The sequence below is a fragment of the Erpetoichthys calabaricus genome, chromosome 15, assembly GCF_900747795.2.
Source record: "Erpetoichthys calabaricus chromosome 15, fErpCal1.3, whole genome shotgun sequence".
Lineage (NCBI taxonomy): Eukaryota > Metazoa > Chordata > Cladistia > Polypteriformes > Polypteridae > Erpetoichthys > Erpetoichthys calabaricus.
The window spans coordinates 13,705,839-13,728,818 of record NC_041408.2 but is presented as its reverse complement, the minus strand read 5'-3'; the positions used below and the strand labels follow the sequence as shown (position 1 = coordinate 13,728,818).

Sequence of the window (22,980 nt, the reverse complement as noted above, 5' to 3'; positions counted from 1 at the left end):
CAGAAAATCCATATTTCATGGGAGCTGTGCTTCCATGCGCCATATCTTCAGTGCCAAACACCTCAAAAGTGTGTTACCTCATAAAGCAGCTGACGTTTTAAACAGTGTATAATAGTGTGCACTTATACTGCAGCCCCTCATAGACAGTAAAACTTCAATTTGACAGGTAGTACAACATTAAGTACAGTGTAATCATTTTTGCTTTGAACCAAAATTGGTCTGTGTTGGTGTGAATCCTACAAAGGGAAGAGAAATAAGGAAAGATGTTGAGAACAAAGCACAGCTGTTGTGGGCTTCTTCAGTAGTCTTATGTCCAACCCGGGTACAAGATGAATGAAGGCCGAGGAATTAGGAGCTCTTTGCTTTTTCGACTGTCAGCAGCATATTGATGATGATTTGTCACTACATAATAATATAAAACTTAGTGTTGACTTTTTTCATTGAAAAAATGTTTATTCTCAAAATGGCAATAATTTAGAAACCAGTAGAAAAGTCAGGAAAAATCCTCAGTTTTACATCATCTGGTTAAAATGTGCATGATGATTACATACTAATAATACAAATGGCTCCAGTAGATGAGTAAACTCTTAAAATAAAATCATGAGCAGATTAGTATTAAATTGACTGATTGTGTACTCTGTATTTCACATCAACAGTTTCTTCATTGACCACACACATCCCAAGTGATGTAAGATCTGGAGAAGGTTCTGAAGAAGCACGGTCTGAATGCTGTCATTAGCATTCCAGTTTGGGGAATGTCAGTATCTGGGGGGAAAAAAAATTAAAAATGCTGATTTAGAAGCTAACCATTTGTCCATCCATTTTTCAAGATTCTTATTTCTAGGCAGACTCACACAGAGCCACAATTTATCCTAACAGTAACACTTTTAGGCCGCAATTCTCCATTGACTGTCACATTATTAGGCAAAACAATCACCACCATGCTTTCTACTTGTCCTGTATTAAAAGCGCTTGAAATTTTGTGTATCTAATTCCTTCATCTGCATTGAAATGTAGGGGCCAGAGCCCAGCAGCAGCATCAGGGAAGAAAGAATTGTGGAAAGACACCAGAAAATCCTTCTGGACCAAATCAACTCAACAGCCACATACACATCTCTGGGATATGGCAGGAAAACTAGAGTACCCATAGAAGAACTCCAAGAAGCAGGAGAGCATTCAGACAACACACAGATAGTGACCAGACAGGGATTCAAACCAGCACTTTGCTCTGTGAGATGTGTCATCATGCCACAATTCCCTGATATACTTTGAATAATTTTAACCTTGAACAATAAGTGGATACACTAGGACCTGCCTTGTGCCCTGTGTTGGCTGGGATTGGCTCCAGCAGACCCCCCGTGACCCTGTGTTAGGATATAGCAGGTGGGATAATGGATGGATGGACGGACGATAAGTGGATTGCCTTAAGCTGAATTATACTGTGCTTTGCACGGATTGTTAATGAGTGTATGCCATGAGTGATCCTTAGACATACTGACTGACTGACTGGTACTTTCTCCACTAGGAGAGGCCGGCTTCTTAGTTGGAAAGCAGACGCCGAAGGGACCTCAAGTGACTTCTGGCTACCATGGCAAGGGTGTTACATTAGATCACTTTACTGTGGTTACACACCGGGAAGTTAGTTGATAAATTACAAATACCACTAATAATATTTTCATTACTAGCTAAAACAAGTGTGGATATTAATGGAAGATTAGGGAAGTTAGACGGTTTTCTTTTCATACAGTTCATAATTTATACATGTTGAAGGAATTATACATTTGGGAGCTGACTGTCTCTTATTCTAAAAAAATAAATAAATATTTGTATTTTTCCCAAAACTTTAAATGCTTGAATTTCCTTTGCCATTTTCTTTTTAATTGACCTATTTCTGTATAGTTGGCACAATATACAGTGCATCCAGAAAGTATTCACAGCGCGTCACTTTTTCCACATTTTGTTATTCCAAAATGGATTAAATTCATTTTTTTCCTCAGAATTCTACACACAACACCCCATAATGACAACGTGAAAAAAGTTTACTTGAGGTTTTTGCAAATTTATTAAAAATAAAAAAATTGAGAAAGTACATGTACATAAGTATTCACAGCCTTTGCCATGAAGCTCAAAATTGATCTCAGGTACATCCTGTTTCCCCTGATCATCCTTGAGATGTTTCTGCAGCTTCATTGGAGTCCACCTGTGGTAAAGTCAGTTGACTGGACATGATTTGGAAAGGCACACACCTGTCTATATAAGGTCCCACAGTTGACAGTTCATGTCAGAGCACAAACCAAGCATGAAGTCAAAGGAATTATCTGTAGACCTCCAAGACAGGATTGTCTCGAGGCACAAATCTGGGGAAGGTTACAGAAAAATTTCTGCTGCTTTGAAGGTCCCAATGAGCACAGTGGCCTCCATCATCCGTAAGTGGAAGAAGTTCGAAACCACCAGGACTCTTCCTAGAGCTGGTCGGCCATCTAAACTGAGCGATCAGGGGAGAAGGGCCTTAGTCAGGGAGGTGACCAAGAACCCGATGGCCACTCTGTCAGAGCTCCAGAGGTCCTCTGTGGAGAGAGGAGAACCTTCCAGAAGGACAACCATCTCTGCAGCAATCCACCAATCAGGCCAGTATGGTAGAGTGGCCAGACGGAAGCCACTCCTTAGTAAAAGGCACATGGCAGCCTGCCTGGAGTTTGCCAAAAGGCACCTGAAGGACTCTCAGACCATGAGAAAGAAAATTCTCTGGTCTGATGAGACAAAGATTGAACTCTTTGGTGTGAATGCCAGGCGTCACGTTTGGAGGAAACCAGGCACCACTCATCACCAGGCCAATACCATCCCTACAGTGAAGCATGGTGGTGGCAGCATCATGCTGTGGGGAACTGGGAGACTAGTCAGGATAAAGGGAAAGATGACTGCAGCACTGTACAGAGACATCCTGGATGAAAACCTGCTCCAGAGCGCTCTTGACCTCAGACTGGGGCGACGGTTCATCTTTCAGCAGGACAACGACCCTAAGCACACAGCCAAGATATCAAAGGAGTGGCTTCAGGACAACTCTGTGAATGTCCTTGAGTGGCCCAGCCAGAGCCCAGACTTGAATCCGATTGAACATCTCTGGAGAGATCTTAAAATGGCTGTGCACTGACGCTTCCCATCCAACCTGATGGAGCTTGAGAGGTGCTGCAAAGAGGAATGGGCGAAACTGGCCAAGGATAGGTGTGCCAAGCTTGTGGCATCATATTCAACAAGACTTGAGGCTGGAATTGCTGCCAAAGGTGCATCGACAAAGTATTGAGCAAAGGCTATGAATACTTATGTACATGGGATTTCTCAGTTTTTTTTATTTTTAATAAATTTGCAAAAACCTCAAGTAAACTTTTTTTCACGTTGTCATTATGGGGTGTTGTGTGAAGAATTCTGAGGAAAAAAATGAATTTAATCCATTTTGGAATAAGGCTGTAACATAACAAAATGTGGAAAAAGTGATGCGCTGTGAATACTTTCCGGCTGCACTGTACGCTGTTCATTAGCAATGCAGACATGGTTGTACACAGTACTGAATGCCATGACTTCAGTTCCACATTCACTAGTCTACACTTTTGTAAGAAATATCTCCTAATGGGCAGACAAGCATAAGCAGCAGTGAAGTAACTGCTCTATAGAACGGATTAAAAAAAAACTTATCATGACAAAAGTACATATATTTGTGCATTTCTAAAGTATAACAGTAATATAAAGTAATAGTAACACACTGGTTGAAATAAAAACATGTAGCTGTGGGGTCCCCAGGAGATCACACTAACAAATAAGATAAGGTATAAGAGCACGGTGACAAATGAGTGCCACTAGTGGGCTGCTCTTACGATGTTAGGCAGTTGCAGTGAATGAATTTAATTGATTGGACACTCATGAAAAAAACAAATCCCTTGCATGTTAAGAGCATGTCATGTCACTAAAGGAAAGGTTATTTAAAAGTCTTTTAAGGAAATGTTTCTGTGTATGGACTTGTATGGGAGCTGTATATAGAAAGTGAGTCTGCAAATTTTGCGAATATTACCCATAGTTCTGTGCGGTTTAACCTGATTGGCGAGTTGATACTGACCCTGCCACTCTGCATTGATTTATGCACCTTTGAATTCACTTATATTTAAAGCTAGTGATTTGAAATAGTGGGAAAAAAATTGACAGAAAATTCCTGATGTTGAATTATTTTGAGTAGTAAAGCATTTAATAAGCATTTAGACAAGTAAAGAGGTACAGTTGTCTAGACAATCATCAATATATGTGTTATTTGTTAAAATATCCACTTCAGTCTAAAAAGTGCACATGCCATACATTATCTACCTAACCATCCATATTTCTAGTTATAACCTGACATGGATATTAACAATCTTTAATTTAATATTATTTATTGTATCCGTATGCTGCTGCTGAAGAATGTGAATTTCCCATTGGGATTAATAAAGTATCTATCTATCTATTTGGTCAGACCAGTCACTCCAACTTGAAATCAAGATATGTCTTTTGATTAAAACTCACTAAAACCTTCCTACATTTGGGCGACTTGAGACACCACAAGACAGACGGACACCATCATGTCTTTTGTAGCTACGCTGTGGATTTCCTGGAAAACAGTAAGGAGATGTGTATGACTTTGTAATTACAATCTAAGAAATATTCCTGTCATATTCTGCTGTTGCATGCAACTCTCTTTGATGAAAGGCTAATTCACCAGCATTTCGCTTCAAATTAGAAATGCAGGAAAAATGTAAGCACAGCATTTGGGGAGATGCCATTTAACAGAAAATCTAATAGTGACACGGCAAAGGCCTCTTAAGATTTTATATAAGAAAGGCTGATGCCAAATTCCAGCTTTACTCCCAGACATAATGCACCATTGTTGAAGAGTCAGCAAGAAAGCATGACTCACTGCAGAGTGGGTGAGGCAGCATCAGAGCAGCGCGGTCACAGAAAGTGGGCAGCTTTCACGCCTCCCCCAGGCCATCTCGGGCTGTGGACACTTCTTTGACAGACTTATTTACGACACGTACCTGCAGTAAACTGAAGGTCTAAAAATCTGCACAAAGCGCACACATACCATCACCTTTACTGCAAAAGATGTGGAAGCTGAATTTATAGGTTATACAGTGGTATGCAAAAGTTTGGGCACTCTTGCTTAAAATGTCTGTTACTGTGAATAGTTAAGTGAAGAAAAAGAAAATGTTAAACATGACACATTCTTTAATATTTTAACCAAGATTACATTTTTATTTTCATCATTCACAGGTACAAAATACCAAAAAAATGAAAAGGCCTGAAGTGAAACTTAGGGCACCTGACACGGTCAGTGCTTAGTAACACAGCTGATAAACATTTTTTTAAGTCTTTCAGTTCTCACTTGCGGTATTTTCACCCATTATTCTTTGCAAAAGACTTCTAATTCTGCAAGATTCTTAGGCCGTCTTGCATGAACTGCTCTTTTGAGATCTCTCCACACCTGAAAATGCTTTGCTGTCTTCTTGTAGCCTTCTTCTGTTTGGTGAGCATCAGTTCTTTTATTTGTTTCAGTGTTAGGCGGCTGCTTAGAGGAGCCCATGGCTGCTGATTGTTGGGATGCTTTGAGGAGTCTGAGAATTTATACAGCTTTATAATTTGCATCACTTGGGGTTTCCGAAGTCCAAGGTCTGAGACCACCTTGGGAAAAATTATCTGAGACCGCAAATATCTTGAGGTGCCCAAACTTTTTGCATGGCGCTCCATTCCTTTTTTAACTGTACAATTGTACAGATCAAAAACAATAGTTATATTGCATAAAATACAGAAATGTCATCTTCAACTTTATGCCTTTTGGTGATCAGTTCATCTTCTGCTCAGTTAACTATTCACAGTCACAGATATTCTAAGCAATGGTGCCCAGACATTTGTATGCCACTGTATTTAGTATAGGCACCTGCTGCCACATCACTTAAGAGTTCTAGATTTTAAATATCTTGTCTATGCACATTTCCATCACAGGGTCCTGGGAAACAGGCTGGAGCCTGTCCCTGCAGCAGTGAGTACAAGGCAGGGAAATTCAGCAGTCTATTCCTGGTCACGCACATCGCTCAAGGCCAATACAGATTCATCATTTTACATCAAACACCAACAAAAAAATACCACACTGGCGTGGAGAGAACTGGCAAATGGTGACTGGGGCAGGATTCTGATTTAGCATCTTGGAGCAGAGGGGCATCGCTGCCACTGTAACATACTAAATAAGAATACTTTGACAAACTTAATTTGTTGTGATATATTTGTGTTATGTTAAAGCTTTGAATTTCAGCTCATTTATGTCATTAAAAGCTGAGCTGCAAACAAGCAGCAGTGATTTAATTCATTTTATTTTCTCCCCGAGGATAATGCATTCACTTTTGTTTTACTGTTATGATCATGATTAGAAAAGAGGAAAAAACAATTGCATACAGAATACTCGCCTTTTATGTTTTATAATGCAGTCATTATTGTCGGGGTGCAGCTTCTAACTTAAAGAGGTGACAGAGTTGCGTAGCGGTATTGCTGCTGCCTCGCACTAACTGCACCATGGGTCACATCTCGAGTGCTCCCTGCATGGAGTTTGATGTTCTTATTTAATGCTGACCACCATTCGCAGCCTGTTATATCAGAAACTTTATCATCTCACATGAGCTTATAGGCATGAGACTAAAAGTTTTTTTTGGCCATCACTACAAATCACACAATAAAAAAAAACAAATAGCGCAGTATTGCTTTAAATTTCTCACAAATGCACAATTATATGCAAGACACTGCATTTAAATTGACAAAAACAATTTCCTTCATTTAAAGGATTTCTATCTGATGTTTAAAAAAAAAAAAAACAGGAATAAGACCTTGGCAACAAACTGAGGTGCAACAAGGAAAATAAGGCAAAGAACTGACTAAGAATTAACGGAGCCATATGAGTCAGGATGTTTTAGTTGTTTATAGGAGACGTGGTAACCCATCTGTGATTTCTGTTCTTAAATGAAATGAACAGGATATGCAGAATTGCAGCTATCATTTAAATAAAAGTTTTCTTTCATTTAAGAAATGGGTTTAGTGTAGCTGATGACTGGCTGTGTATGAATGTTGGTTTTTGCTATGAGCCCAGTGCTGCTGGGATAGATCTGACCCCCACACTCCAAACAGAAAGTGGATGGTCGACGGATGCATTTCCCTGCGGACACGAAGTGGGTTTGAGAAGAGATGGATGACCTTTATCATTGTTAAATAAAAGGCAATTATATTGGATGTATACAGCAGGACCTCACTTTGGCTTTGCTTTGTATTAACCAGCACCATCTTGACATGTTGTACAAATGATGATAAAGTTTGGCATTTTGTATCACCCTTTTTTTAAAGGTGGGTACAAATGGCTGCTAAATATGGGATTGTTTAAGTTTTAAAGCCACTTTAGCAGTCGCTAGCTAACAGTTCAAGTCCCTCTGCGGTGGAGGACATGAGATGGACAGTGACAGGAGGCTGATTTATGCATCACATGTGCTGGGTTGAACACACTTCAAACTGTGGGGCCATAATGGACAGACTGTCCAGAGCTCAGTTGCGCCATTACATGTAATTCCCAATAACTTAGCCATTTGAAGCTGCCCACTTCCATCATGCATTGAGCTACGCTTTGTAAACTGCCTTTGAATTTTCATTTTAGGTTCACAGGAGCACCACACCAGATGACTGCAAAGCTAATTTCAGGCTATTTTTTTCAACCCATATATGCAGCAAAGTGAATTAAAAAGCACTTGATCAGGTCTGTCTGCTGACAACAATCAGGATGAAACATACAGTAGGTGTCATTAGAACCTGACAGAAAACAAGGACTGTGGTTGTGACTTTAAGTCAACTTGTCTACCATACACTGAGCTGTGAGCAGGGCTATTTTACTTTTTTTAGTTTGTTATCATTCTCATTGTGAAAAGTACTGCATAATTATTCAAATTATTCAGACCTCTTCACTTCTGCACACTTTCTTGTGTCGTAGGTTTAAATTTAAATGGATAAATGTGACCTTATTTCTCATTAGTCTCCACCCAATAACCCATCATGTCAAAGTGAAGACATGTTTTCAGAAAGGTTTGCAAACTTTAATTAAAAATCAAAAACTGAACTCTCTCATTCATTTAAGTACTCAAATCCTCTGCCGTGGCACTCCAAATTATGGTCAGCTGCATAATGCTTGCTTTATTTCTTTCCGAGATGTGTCTAGGAATTGATCAGAGTCCACCAGTGGCAAACTGAATTGACTGGACGTCATTCAGAAAGGCACATGTACCTGTGTGGATATAAAGTCCCACCATTGACACTGTATGTCAGGACGAAAACCAAGCTATGAAGTCCAAGAAACTCTCTGTAGACCTCCGCAATCAAATTATGGCGAGGCACAGCTAAGGGTAAGGGGATAAAAATCATCTTTAAAGCTTTGAGCTTTCCCAGGAACTCCGTAATTGTGAAACTGAACAAGTCTGGAACCACAAGGACTCTGTGAAGATTTGGCGGCCTGGCCAAACTGATTAACCGGGTAAGGAGGAGCTTGGTCAGGGAGGGGACCAAGAACCAAATGGTCACTTTAATAGAGCTACAGAAGTCCTTTGCTGAGATGAGAGAACCACTGGAAAGACAGCCATCTCAGCAGCACTCCATCAATCAGGCATTTAAGGTACTGTGCTTAGATCTAAGCTACTTTTAAGTAAATTGCATGACAGTTTAAAGGACTCTGAGATCCTGAAGAAAAAGATTCTCTGGTCTAATGGGACAAAAACTGAACTCTTTGGACAGAACTCCAAGTTACTGTTTCTGATGAAGACCAGGCACTACTCATCAGCTGCATAATACCATCCCTATGGCGAAGAATGGTTATAGCGCATCATGCTATGGGTGAGCTTTTCAGTGGCTGGGACAAGGAGACTGGTCAGAGTTGAGGGAAGAATGAATGCAGCCAAATAGAGAGAGATCTTTGAAGAAAATCTCCAGAAGTGCACACAACCTCAGACTGGGGTGACGGTTCATCTTTCAACACAGCAATGACCAAAAGCCAACATTGAAGACAATGCTGGAGTGGCTTCAAGACAAGTCTCTGACTGTCCATGAGTGGCCCAGACCTAAACCCTACAGAAGATCTGTTGAGAGACCTGAACATGACAGTTTAATGACACTTCCCACCTAGTCTAATGGGTGTGCAATGCGTGTACAAACCTACCCAAGAATACTCAAAGCAATAATTGCTCCCAAAAAGGTTCAGCAAATTGGTGAATTATGGGTTTAAATACTTATGTGAATGAAAAATTTCATATTTTGATTTTTAATAAATTTCCAAACATTTCTAAACACTTCACTTTGTTATCATGGGGTTTTTGAGTGTAAACTTAAAATCCCTTTCACTATGGGGTTTGAAAGTTCACCTCATGCCTACGTGGGTGTTTTCTCAAAGACAAACAAGCCAGATAAATGATACGCTAACCTGTGTCTTCATGTGTTGCATCTCCTCAACAAGGGCATTCCTTTCTCTGAGAAGCTCATTCTGCTTTTTCAGGAGTTCCATCACATGCTGAGAGCTTGAATTGCAATGTTTATCAAGCTGGAGCAGCCTAGAAAGAATATGACAGCTGGTTAAAACATTGAGTTTATCCTAAATCCTATGAAAGAACATTGTGACCAAGAAGTTTTTTTCATTTTATCAGTCCACAGAACTCGTTTCCAAAATGCATCAGGTTTGTGTAGATGCTCATTTACAAGCTTCAGGTGCTAATTTTTGTAGTTAGGACACAGGAAAAGTTTTCTTCTGCTGACCCTACCATGCATGTTCCTCTGGTGTCTCTCCATTGGTAAGATAGCATCTTTATAGTCTCACTGAGACTGAACTATAATACATACGGTTGGAGACAATCATGAGTGAACTGGGTTTCAAAATTGGTGGAAACAATTAGGTGACTCACTTAGGGTCACATTTCTGAACCAATCCAATGCCTCATGAAGGTGGTATTCAAAGTAGGGGTGGTGATTTTGAACTGCAACTGTGGAATGGTGCTCATTAATCTGGTCTGACAGAGAACTTTCTATGGCCAAAAAGTCTCCTAAAAAGTCCCCTATTGACCGTATAAACATGTCTCATTTGTGTGAAGAGCACATTTCATGTGTTAAAAATAAACATAACCTGTTGCCCGTTCTGTAAAGTCTTTCTACCTTGTCATTTGAAGACTTTGATGAACTATTGGTAAAGTAAATGATACATTGCTGCAGGTGCTGTGTGTGCTTTTGGTTGTTCAGTTAGGGCAATAGCATTGGAGTCGATGTGAGATTGAACGAATTGGCAGAGAGGTTTGTGATAATATGAATTGCAAAATATGCATTCAAAATAATGGTGTGTAACAACCTGTCAAAAAGAAACAAAAAGAACAGTCATTAAGAGAGCTGAGAAAGAAGAGCCGCAGGAGATGCAGATTTCAGTACTCAAAACGGCCAAATTAGTAAGTGTGCCTAATGACGACGCCACTCCAACAGACCACAGACGAGGCTGCTCAGCACATCTAAACAAACAACTAGAGTACATTAACATTACTGTCTAACTGGACAGTAAACATGCCAGAATACAGTTGCAGTATTTTAACATGTAATATATCCACAGACCACAGTGCTTACTGTATATTAACTATTTGCTGTTGTTATACCATATAGTTATGCAGTAATCAAAATGACCTAAAGATATTGTAGCAGACAGAAGCACTTCTCAAGTGTGAAGGGCCAAGTGTCTGCAGTGGTCTACATACGAGTCTATCAGTATCTTCTGTGACACACTAATTTCAGTATACACACTAATCATTAAGCTTCAGTTACCTTGTGCTACGGCATTCCTGAATTGATAACAGTGTAGCAGTGCTATTTAAGAACTGCATCTCCCAGCAGTCCCTGCTGGGGCTGCTGGGGTCAAAGGTAGCCACAGGCAGATAAAAGGAGGGCAGAGGGCAAAGAGAAGAAAAAAAGTTTTTGTTTTTGGTTTGTATTGTTTGTTGCGGTTATTTGTCGTCCCTCCTGCTGTTATTTGAACTCTGATCATTTTGTCTTGGACTGTATTCGTTTGTTGGGGTCTGGATTGTCTGTCTACCTGTGCACTGAGAGCTGTATTGGATTATTGGGTTCCGGAAGAGTGGAGCGCTCCCGAATCAACCATCAACCTCTCAGTGCACAGGTAGACAGACAATCCAGACCCTAACAAACGAATACAGTCCAAGACAAAATGATCAGAGTTCAAATAACAGCAGGAGGGACGACAAATAACCGCAACAAACAATACAAACCAAAAACAAAAACTTTTTTTCTTCTCTTTGCCCTCTGCCCTCCTTTTATCTGCCTGTGGCTACCTTTGACCCCAGCAGTCCCTGCTGGGAGATGCAGTTCTTAAGTAGCACTGCTACAACAGCAATTTTAACTTTCTATTTTATCTCAGTGTCAAGCCTTTTTTGTTCAGTTTCTTTTTGTCTGACTTTTCGTAGTTATTTTACAAATTTGTGTAATACATGAGTAGAAACTGGACACTGCACCCCCAAACATTTAAAGGCACAGACTGGGGGGAATTCAGGGAGGGTGTTTTAATGAAGAAACCCTGAAGGTGGAGTCTTTTCAGAAGCAGATTTTACCTCACTTACTTCAAACTTTTTAATGAGTTGTCACCTGGATTCTTCTTTGAGAATTGGGTCTAGCCCTGCGAGACGAGCCACTTCATGACGCATGATAAGCTAATCACCGATACTCACACTCTATCTTACTCATCTAAATACTACTCAGGTGCATTAATGTTCAATGAGCATTTTTGGAGTGCCCACTAGTGAGTGAGTGATCTTATTACCCTTTTGTAATCATGTGAATTTAGAGTCAACTTTTGGAAGAAACACAAGTTCTCTATTAATTTATTACTGTGTTCATGCAAAAAGAAATTAAAACTCAATTATTTTCTTGAAAGTAAAAATCAAATTAAACATTTTCAGTCAATATCATATCACTTCAAAGTTTGACCACAAAAAGGATGTAGTGAGAATATTACAATATTGGTATTGTAATCTTTTTAGTTAGCCAATAAAAGGTGTCATTTTGCTCGACTTCTCACTACATTCACAATGGCTAACATGGTACAACACCCTAGTACTACCACAAAAAGGTTAATTTTTGCTAACTTCGTTATTATTTTTTTAATGTTACTGAATTAGGGGAAAGGTGAAAGTGCCAGGCTGAGCAGACCAGACCAACCTGTCCTCAAGCGCTTCTTGGGGAATTCTCAGGCCAGCCAGGAAATTTAACCCCACCACAGAATTTTGGGATTGTCTTTGGGAGCTCTTCTGTCAGTGGCCCATCCCTGGTACACCTCCTGTGAGGGATGTCCAGAGGCACCATCACTTCCTCTCATAACAGTTGTACTAATTTAATCGAAGTTTACACTTGAAAGTCACTTTGTACAAAGCAGCAGTCATTAATGGTGAGTAACAATAGTGATGAGTCATTTTGTGTCATTCTCACAGATGCTATTTGAAGCTTTGATTTGCTGGAACATTTAATACATTTAAGAAATGGCTGACGCTGGCAGAAAGCAATGAGTTTGAGAAGCTAACACCCACTCAGAGTGAGGAGCTGGAGTTTGTGTCCCAGTATTTATTTATTTATTTATTTTAACTGTAAGTCCTCCATAGTGCAATACACACAAGAGGCGGAAAAGATTAAAAATGAAATCTTTTATGTCCCAATTCCATTAAGATGCTAAGTGTCACCAGATGGGACATTCAAACTATTATTTCATTTTTTACTCCACTTGTCCTGTTAAAGGGTTTGACAACATGCCTAGCTGAACTAGGCAACCCTGTCCTCAGCAATTCCCCCAACACCTTCTAGGGAATTCCCAGGTCCTCCCAGAAAAATCAAAAGGTATCACCTCAGTCTTCCCCTAGGGCCATGCCTGATATATCCTGTGTGACGGGTGCTCAGGTGTTATCTGAGCTGCATGCACATACAACCTCAACTGACTTCTCTTGATCCAAAGTAGCAGCAGTTCTGCTCCAAGCTCATCCTATATAACCCGATTGTTTACCCCATTGTGCATAGGGAGGCGAGCAAGCCTGCACAGAAATCTCAGTTTGGCCACCTGTACACCTGCTCTCATTCTCCCAAATCACTACCCACAGCTTATGACCAGAGATGAGGATGTAAAATGTAATTGCCATCTTCATCCACGGACCTTGCTCCTGCTTCACTACCACACTGCAGTACAATGTTTGTAAATCTACTGTGGTGCTGATTCATTAGTCCAGTGTGCAGCAGAGATCACAAGCTGATGAGGTCAAGGCAGCAACATCATCTGCAAATAGCACAAACCAAGTCCTTAGGTGCTTGGCTGTGCTAGTGACAATCCCTCCCATAAAAATCATGAAAAAGACAGGAGATAAACAGGACCCTTGTTGGAGTCCATCATCCACACTGAATGGTCTCAAGTCGACACCAAACACAACTCTCACTCTACAAATGCAGAGACAAAATGAAACGCAACAGTTGCCCCAGAGTCTCTTAATTCACATTCCACAACATACAGTGGGGTACACAGTTAAGCTTTTTCCAAGTCAACAAAATACAAATTACCAGAGTGGAAGACTCCCATGACCTCTGAAATATCTGGGCAGGGGCAAGAGTTGGTCCACTGTTCCACAGCAAGGACAAAATTCACAATGTGCACAATAGGCACATGTCCCTCCTCATTTCTGATAATAATAATAATAATACATTATTTATATAGCACCTTTCCCATGCTCAAGGCACTTACAGAATATAGTAAAGAATGGCAGCGTATACAGTATATAGCATTGTACAAACCAGATACATAAATAAAGAAGATTAAGACTGAATTCTGGAAAAAAAAAAAAAAACCAGACAACATAATTGATGGTCTAGCACACACACACAGGTTATATGAGCATCTTGACAGAGAAGTAAACTGAGAGAAAGGTAATAAAGTCAAGTAGAGCTAAAAGCCTTCCTGAACAGATGAGTTTTGAGTTGTTTTTTAAAAGAATTCATGGAGTCAGCTGACCTGATTAATTTTGGTAGGTCATTCCAGAGTCTGGGCGCTATACAGCTGAAGGCCCTGTCACCCATGGAGTGTAGATTAGTGTGGGCTACAACAAGATTGCCAGAATCAGAGGACCTTAGTGGGCGGGCAGGCACATAGTGATGGAGAAGGTCACTGATGTAGTTTGGCGCGAGGTTATTTAAGGCTTTGTATGTTATTAGTAGGATTTTATATTCGATTCTGTAGGACACAGGGAGCCAGTGAAGACGGAGCAGGATGGCTGTGATGTGCTCGCTGCTGCTGGTTCGAGTAAGGACTCTTGCAGCCGAGTTTTGAATAAGCTGGAGCTGTGATATAAGATTAGAAGGGGCACCTGCCAGTAGGGAATTACAATAATCGATGCGGGATGTGATAAAAGCATGGATGAGTTTCTCAGCATTAGAAAAGGAGAGGAACGAGCGAACACGGGATATGTTATGGAGGTGAAAGTAAGAAAGTTTCTTAATGTGATTTATATGGGCGGAATAAGAGAGGGAGGAATCAAAAGTGACACCAAGATTCTTTGCAGTAGAGGCAGGTCTGATAAGATCACCGCCAAGATGGACTGGGAAGGAGCTCATTTTATTAAGTTGCATTTTAGTCCCAATTTGCAGGAGTTCAGTTTTATTGCAATTTAATTTTAAAGAGTTCTGCTCCATCCAGGTTTTAATTTCACTAAGGCAGGTTGTGAGCTGAGAAAGCTCTGATGAAGTTCCACTTTTAACATTGAAGTAGAGTTGAGTATCATCTGCATAAAAATGATAACCCAGTCCATAGCTATGGATAATATGGCCAAGGGGAAGCATGTAAATACAGAAAAGCAGAGGACCAAGGACAGAGCCTTGAGGGACTCCTTGTGTGACTGGCACTGAGTTGGATCTGCTGTTGCCAAGACTAACAAACTCTTGCCTATCAGTCAGATAGGACTTGAACCACTGGAGGGCAGTGCCAGAGATACCCATCATGTTCTCCATTCTGGACAGTAGGATGTCATGTCTGACTGTGTCAAATGCTGCACTGAGATCTTACAGAATTAATATGCTAGTTTGTCCAGAGTCTGCTGCCATAAGCAAATCATTGGTTACCCGTAGCAGAGCAGTTTCACAGCTGTGCCGCGCCCTGAAACCAGACTGAAAGGGTTCCATCAAATTATTAGAGGTTAGGTAATTGGTGAGTTGGGAGGCTACAACACGCTCAAGAACTTTTGACAGGAAAGGTAAGTGGGAAATAGGCCAGAAATTGTTAAGATTGTCAGCATCAAGACCAGACTTTAACATTGGGGTTACAGAAGCAATTTTAAAAGTGAGCGGCACGGAGCCAGTGTCAAGGGATGAGTTTATTATTATTGTAACAGTTGGGATTATGGCATAAAAGCAGGATTTAAGTAGTGTGCTGGGGATGAGGTACAGTACACAAGTAGTCGGCCTCATCTTACAAAGCAGGTTATTAACAAACGCAGATGTGACTAGTGAGAACTTAGAGAAGGAGCTGGATGGAGTGGGAAAACAGGAAGAGATATAAGCAGATGATGTATTTATGTTAGTTGAATTATTTAGATCGTTAATTTTGTTACGGAAAAAGTGGAGGAATTCCTCACAGACTTCAGTAGAAGAGGTAGATGGGCCAGATGCGGGTTCAAGTAGTTTATTAACTACAGAGAACAAAACCCTTGGGTTATCATGGCCACTTTCTATTATTCTGCCAAAATGGGTATTCTTGGCAGAAGTTAGTGCTTCTCTGTAAGCTCTTTGGTGGTCAGAGAAAGCCTGGATGTGCACGGTGAGGCCAGTCTTACGTGACATTCTCACAAGGCGTCGGCCAGCTGCTTTTCATAGATCGCAATTCTGAGTTATAACCAAGGAGCTAATCGCTTAAAGGAAACCTCCTTATGTTTTAAAGGAGCTGTTTTATCTAATGCTGAATGAAGGGCTGAGTTATAGTGGTCAACAAGACTATCTAGTATTGATGGAATAGGTGAAGACAGTAAAAGATCAGAAATTGATCCAGAAAGGATCACTACCTTGGCAAATCCTTGATGGTTGCCTACAGAGAAAGTAACAGGTCAGTATGTGTGTGTGTGTATATATATATATACACACACACACACACACATATACACACAGTGCATCTGGAAAGTATTCACAGCGCATCACTTTTTCCACATTTTGTTATGTTACAGCCTTATTCCAAAATGGATTAAATTCATTTTTTTCCTCAGAACATGTGCTTTCTCAATTTTTTTTATTTTTAATAAATTTGCAAAAACCTCAAGTAAACTTTTTTCACATTGTCATTATGGGGTGTTGTGTGTAGAATTCAGAGGAAAAAAAATGAATTTAATCCATTTTGGAATAAGGCTGTAACATAACAAAATGTGGAAAAAGTGATGCGCTGTGAATACTTTCCGGATGCACTGTAATTCGCCTGCCTCCTCACTCACTCACTCACTCACTCACTCACTCACTCACTCACTCACTCACTCACTCATGTCCGTCCGAAGCCGAATGTGCAGTCGCCTTCTGACAAGTGCCTCCATATTATATAATATAAAATCCATATTACTAACCGAGAATGCTAAACCGGATGATGGACGCAGGCACATCCGGCAATGGGCCGTAGCTGCAAAAAGACGTACTGCGCAGGCGCAAAAAGAGTCCGCGAGAGTCGGCTGAGGAGCCGAGAAAGGCGGACAAAAGAGGGCGAGAGAGGCGGATGAGGGGCCGCGAGAGGCGGACAAGACCACAGAAAAAAGGAGTGAGCACAGGAAAAATGGAGAAATGAGGCGCAACGAGCACCGAAAAAAGGAAAAGGCACATAAAAAAGTAGTCAAACGCAGGCAAAGCACGAAACACATTGCACACGAAACTAGACCCAAAAAAAAAAAAAAAAAAAAAGAGGCGCCCCCCCCCCCCCCCTACAGGCACCGGACGGGACACACACCAAGAGGGGGATTCAACAAGCCCATGGAACACAAAAAAAAAGAACACAAAACCACCCCACAGACCCTACAAGCAAGGGACGGGACACACACAAAGAGGGGGATTCAAACAAGACACAGGAACACAAACAGAAAGAAGACGCTCGCGTGACAACAATCCTCAACCCCCCCCCCCCCCACACACACACATCCATAAGAAGTGACACCCAAAGCCACATATTCTAAAGTGAACATCAACACCTTCACACTAGACAGCATAGGTGGATCTCCTTACAATAAAGCACTATTAACCGTTCAACTGCAGAAAAGGAAACATATTAACAGTGACTGCGATCCTCCTTATTACTTATCCATATTTTGCATGCTGAGAAAGAAACAAGTCATGAATACACGGTCACGGGTACAAAACGAAAAGGAAAGGATAACAGGAACAAACACACGAACACGAAAGAAACAACAAAATAGACGGCTATGCAGCATAGGTGGATCTCATTACAATAAGGCACTATTAACCGTTCAACCGCAGAAAAGGCTCCATATTAACAGTGAGTGCAATACTCCTTATTACTTATCCATATTTCTAAAAGAAAAAATGTCTCGACTCCAAAAACGCAAAGCTCAACTAAAGCTTCTAACTAACGATGTACCTAAAAGTAAAAACTTTATGAACTGCATTAGATCCTACAATAGTTCATTTGCTTTTGCATCTACCGGAGTAAATATCAGGCCACCAAAAGGCAATGGCCCATACTGCTTTCCCATATGTGCACAAATACTGCATCGCATTGGAACAGTGCACCCTGAAACAAATCAACAACGCAAATATGCACAAATCTACATCCTAGATCCACATGACGCAATCTATCAATCAAAGTGCTGCATCACAACAGGCACGGATTCAAAACGAAACACCTCCCGTCTCAGACATACGTTAATGGCAGCGAAGGATACAACGGGCTTCTCACACAGCACAGGCAAATCGATTACAGCTCCAAAATAACACGTCCCAAATACTACACATGCAACAACGCGCCTCTCAAATGGCACAAGCAAAACATACACCAGGAAAATTCATTCGGATTAATGAATGTCATTTGCAATCATTGTCATTCAGTTCACTTCCCTGAAGAAACAACTGGCAATACAAGTTATACATTTACACGTTGTTGTCAAAAGGGTCAAATTAGACTGCCTTCTTTACATTCATATACTGAATATCTACGGAAGCTTATAACTGACGATGTACCTGAAAGTGAAATCTTTATCAACTACATTAGATCCTACAAATCAGTATCCACTATGAACATTAACGGTGGCACTGCACGTGACATCTGTCTTGAAAAAATGTTATTTATTGATGAATGTTCAATGGCATGAAGTCACTTACTCAACACCATTCATAAACTTCTACAAATGTTTATGAATAATAATATTCGATTTGGAGGAAAGGTACTTTTATGAGGAGGAGATTTTAGACAGTGATTAGCTATTCTTCCAGATGCCATGCACTCAGCTATTGTTCAGTGCACCTTAAAATACGCAGACAATTGGCATTGCTTTCAAAAGATACAGTTAGTAAAAAAGATACGATGTCCAGAACCAGATCATAACAATTGCTTATTACAACTGAGAGATGGTACACTCACCAATACAGATAGACTTCAGCCACATATTATTACAATTCCTCAAGCCTTTATCTGCGACGACTTAGTTACAGAGAGATTTGGAACAGCAATCTCATTAGACCAAATGCCCCTTTTAACACAACGCACTATATTATGTCCAAAAAATATTAATGTGGAAAACATAAATACCCAAGTCATTCCATTACTTCCTGGAGAGACACAACTCTTTCTAAGCTCTGACAAACTTGACTCTGATCACAACAATAACCATCTTAAATGACCTTACAAGTTCTGAGCTGGAATTACCTTTTACACTTAAACGGCGTGTACAAAGAAATTTTCAAATAAACCTTTACACTGTGCCACACACTTTATTGTTTGCTTTCTATTTGCATCATCTACACCGTCACACTATTCTATATCTCATTCATACATCACGCTCTTTGTCATTCCCAACACCAGGGGTTGGCGAGCGAAGCGAGCAGGGGGCAGAGCCCCCTAGTATATAATATATATAATATATACATATATATATATATATATATATATATATATATATATATATATATATATATATATGGAGGCACTTGTCAGGTTCTATGCTCCTGCTCAACTATTTAGGTCTGTTGATGAACAACATCCAGTGATGCCCCCTCTGCATGGCATCAGATATCAATCCAGACTCTTTTCATATGCCCACCTCCATTTTAAATTCTAATTCTCTCAATTTGTTTATGAAGTGTTTGAAGACTCTATTGTTTGGTGAATTTCTGTCTAACAATGTTTTGTAACCTAGGAATTGTAACTCTCTTGTATTTTCTTCTGAGCGCTTTGCTTGTTGATGATCAATTTTGACACCTTGTTCTGTAGCACTTACTCGATAATAAATAAAAGCCTCAAGCAAGCAAACAAATGTACAGTAATCCCTCGCTATATCGCGCTTCGCCTTTCGCGGCTTCACTCCATCGCGGATTTTAGATGTAAGCATATTTAAATATATATCGCGGATTTTTTGCTGGTTCGCGGATTTCTGCGGACAATGGGTCTTTTAATTTCTGGTACATGCTTCCTCAATTGGTTTGCCCAGTTGATTTCATACAAGGGACGCTATTGGCAGATGGCTGAGAAGCTACCCAACTTACTTTTCTCTCTCTCTCTCTTGCGCTGACTTTCTCTGATCCTGACGTAGGGGGTGTGAGCAGGGGGGCTGTTCGCACACCTAGACGATACGGACGCTCGTCTAAAAATGCTGAAAGATTATCTTCACTTTGCTCCCTTCTGTGCAGCTGCTTCGTGAAGCGACATGCTGCACGGTGCTTCGCATACTTAAAAGCTCGAAGGGCACGTATTGATTTTTGATTGCTTGTTTTTCTCTATCTCTCTTTCTCTGCTCCTGACGGAGGGGGTGTGAGCTGCCGCCTTCAACAGCTTTGTGCCGTGGTGCTTCGCATACTTAAAAGCCAAACAGCCCTATTGATTTGTTTGCTTTTCTCTATCTCTCTGACATTATCTGCTCCTGACGCGCACTCCTTTGAAGAGGAAGATGTGTTTGCATTCTTTTAATTGTGAGACGGAACTGTCATCTCTGTCTTGTCATGGAGCACAGTTTAAACTTTTGAAAAAGAGACAAATGTTTGTTTGCAGTGTTTGAATAATGTTCCTGTCTCTCTACAACCTCCTGTGTTTCTGCGCAAATCTGTGACCCAAGCATGACAATATAAAAATAACCATATAAACATATGGTTTCTACTTCGCGGATTTTCTTATTTCGCGGGTGGCTCTGGAACGCAACCCCTGCGATGGAGGAGGGATTACTGTAACTATAATTTACATGCTCCCTTACCTCTGGTGCCTACCAACAGGTTTATAGGGATACCAAAATTAAGTTGTATTAACCATTTTTATCCACTACTCCTTGAGCCACCTCCAGTACTGAGGTCTTGAACACAGTCCATTTTAGGTCCCCAACCGCTCCCAAAATGCAGGAGAAGCTCTTCCAAAGGCAAGAAATGAACTCATCCAGAATGGAGGGAGGTATCTCTTAGTCTTTTTACTTTACCTTCACCAACCATTCTTCAGTCCTCCAGGACTGTCTAGAGGGTGCTCTATCCATCTGCACCAGCTCACCAACCTACCTCCCCCTTTATCCCAGTGTCCAGAACATACAGCCTGTAAGACTGCAGCTAAATCATTCTGAATGCACAGTTATTCTGTAGCAAACCTATACCAATCTAACTGGCTACCACACCTCACTCATTCCTTTTTCCCTACTGCTGGAAATGTGTAAAGGTGGAACTTTTGGGTTCAAAAATAACTGTCAATGTCTGAGAATTAAACTACTTCTAAGGGGACATTTATCCACATGGCAGACTTTCTGGTAAGTGATATGCCACTACTCACTTGTTAACGACACTCTAAGACAAGGATACACACACAAACCAAGATTGAAAAGTGATGTTTGCTACTGCTACAGTATTGCACAGTACAGTATTAGAGTATACACATGTATTAATGTGCCTGAGGATCCTGTAAGTCTTAAATTCCCATGTTAACTCAACAGTGCAGTGCATGCTGGTTTATAGATGTAACCCATGGTTAGGTACAGTGGAGACAAAAGCTTTGGCGAACAGTATTGTAAAGTCTTAAGCAAGAATAAGATTGGGTGAATGACAACACACTTGTTTTGAAATGACATAATGAACACAATTCAACAGCTTAATCAGAGACGCAGGGCATCTGAGGTGAAATACTGAACTGCAATTCATTTGTAAAGTTTATGTTTGCATTACAGGATTTTGTGATGCTGCAGGCTAACATGGTGTATTTTCTAGACTATGTCCTAGCTATGGATTTCAAGATATGTGTTTGTGGTTAAAATGAAATTCAGTTTTATTGAGTTCTTAAATGCTTTCAGTTTATTATGCTTTACTGCTACTGTTTCATATTGGAAAGCTGCACAGAATTCTGATTCTTTTAATGGATGGACTAGATTTTCCCAGGCAATTCAGACGTCTTCTGAGAGGATCAAGCAGGAATGCATACTCCTGCCTATCCCACATGCTCATCCTCTAACCCTGAGCTGCACAAACAACCCTGCAGCTCCTCATCCTGGCAAAATACGGGCTCACATACACCCAGCACATCAATGACACTCATGCAAATATCTCATCTGATGAAAATGTACAACTGCCAAATGTTTACTGGAAGCTAAGCAACAGAGACTGCCTCATAAAGTCAAAAACAAAATGACTTTGGCTTCGCATTAATTAGTGCTGGCAGTGCCCCCTCAAACATCTGGCACCCCATACTCAGGCGTGTGTGCACAAAATCCGCTCATGCTCGCTGTATAGGTGGAAGAATGAAATTATATTTTCATACTGAATAATTCATTTGTGGCACTGAATAAAAGTTCAGAGCTAGTGAAGCATTTATATTGTGTTGGGCTCTGGCTAGAAGGCCATTTATTTATCATTCAGAAGCCCATGGCCAGACTGGCTTCCACTCACTTTATAATGTGGGCAGACCGGGACAGGAGGATCCATGAATGTCTGAGTTTTGAAATTCCATACACAGCTTATCTCAGGACTTACATTACCCACTGAGTGGTGTCAAACTGAGCTGACAATAATAGGGCAGTGATCAGTTTAAAATCTGAACTGCCGTATGCACTTATTCTATGATACTCCACCAGTGCCTGTGTCCCTCCATGTTAACGACAATGCACATGAAGTGCCTTATGTGATTCTTTTCCTTTGACTTTTACATTTCATTTGTTAGCACTGCTGTGGAGTTTTCACATTCTCCCTTTGCCTGTGTGAGCTTTTCTTTCACATCTGAAAAACAAACATATGTGATAGGATAACTGGTGTCCCCAGCATGTTTGGACGTGCATTGTGATGGACTTGGACGTAGGCTCCGGTTACACCATAACCACAAATTTAGATTTAAGCAGATTTGGTAATGGATGTTTGGATCATGCACATCCTCTTCCCAGTTATACATTAAAATCCAGATTGAAACAAGATGGGTTACAATCAAGTCTGCAGGACCAGAATGAGCTTGTGGGAGGGAGGCCACAGCTAAAGTGATCTCAAAAGTACCTCTTGAATATTTCTAGCCCAGAACTGCCTGGTGTTGGCTATGCAAACAAAATCATGAAGCCCTTTTTAAATACTATCAGCCAATTCACTTTGGTGGCTATGTCTTCTTTCACTGGTCTCTCAAAGTCCAGAATGTTGTCAACTTTACATTCCATGTTGCTACACTGATGGTGACAACTT

The 22,980-nt window shown here is 40.6% G+C and overlaps 1 protein-coding gene across 2 annotated transcripts in view; it reads right to left on the bottom strand.

The window, feature by feature from the left end:
• Positions 1-319: 319 nt before the first annotated feature.
• Positions 320-22,980, bottom strand: part of sdccag8 (SHH signaling and ciliogenesis regulator sdccag8) — a 186,590-nt gene continuing 163,929 nt past the window's right edge. Inside the window, exons 17-18 of one of the 2 annotated variants that reach the window (XM_028820549.2) lie at positions 9,515-9,641; positions 320-765 (exon numbers count right to left, since the gene is read on the bottom strand). In XM_028820549.2, the coding sequence (XP_028676382.2) occupies positions 736-765; positions 9,515-9,641 (157 nt within the window). In that variant the 3' untranslated portion in view covers positions 320-735. The remainder of the gene's footprint in view (positions 766-9,514; positions 9,642-22,980) is intronic. The other variant, XM_051919547.1, reaches the window with a different exon arrangement.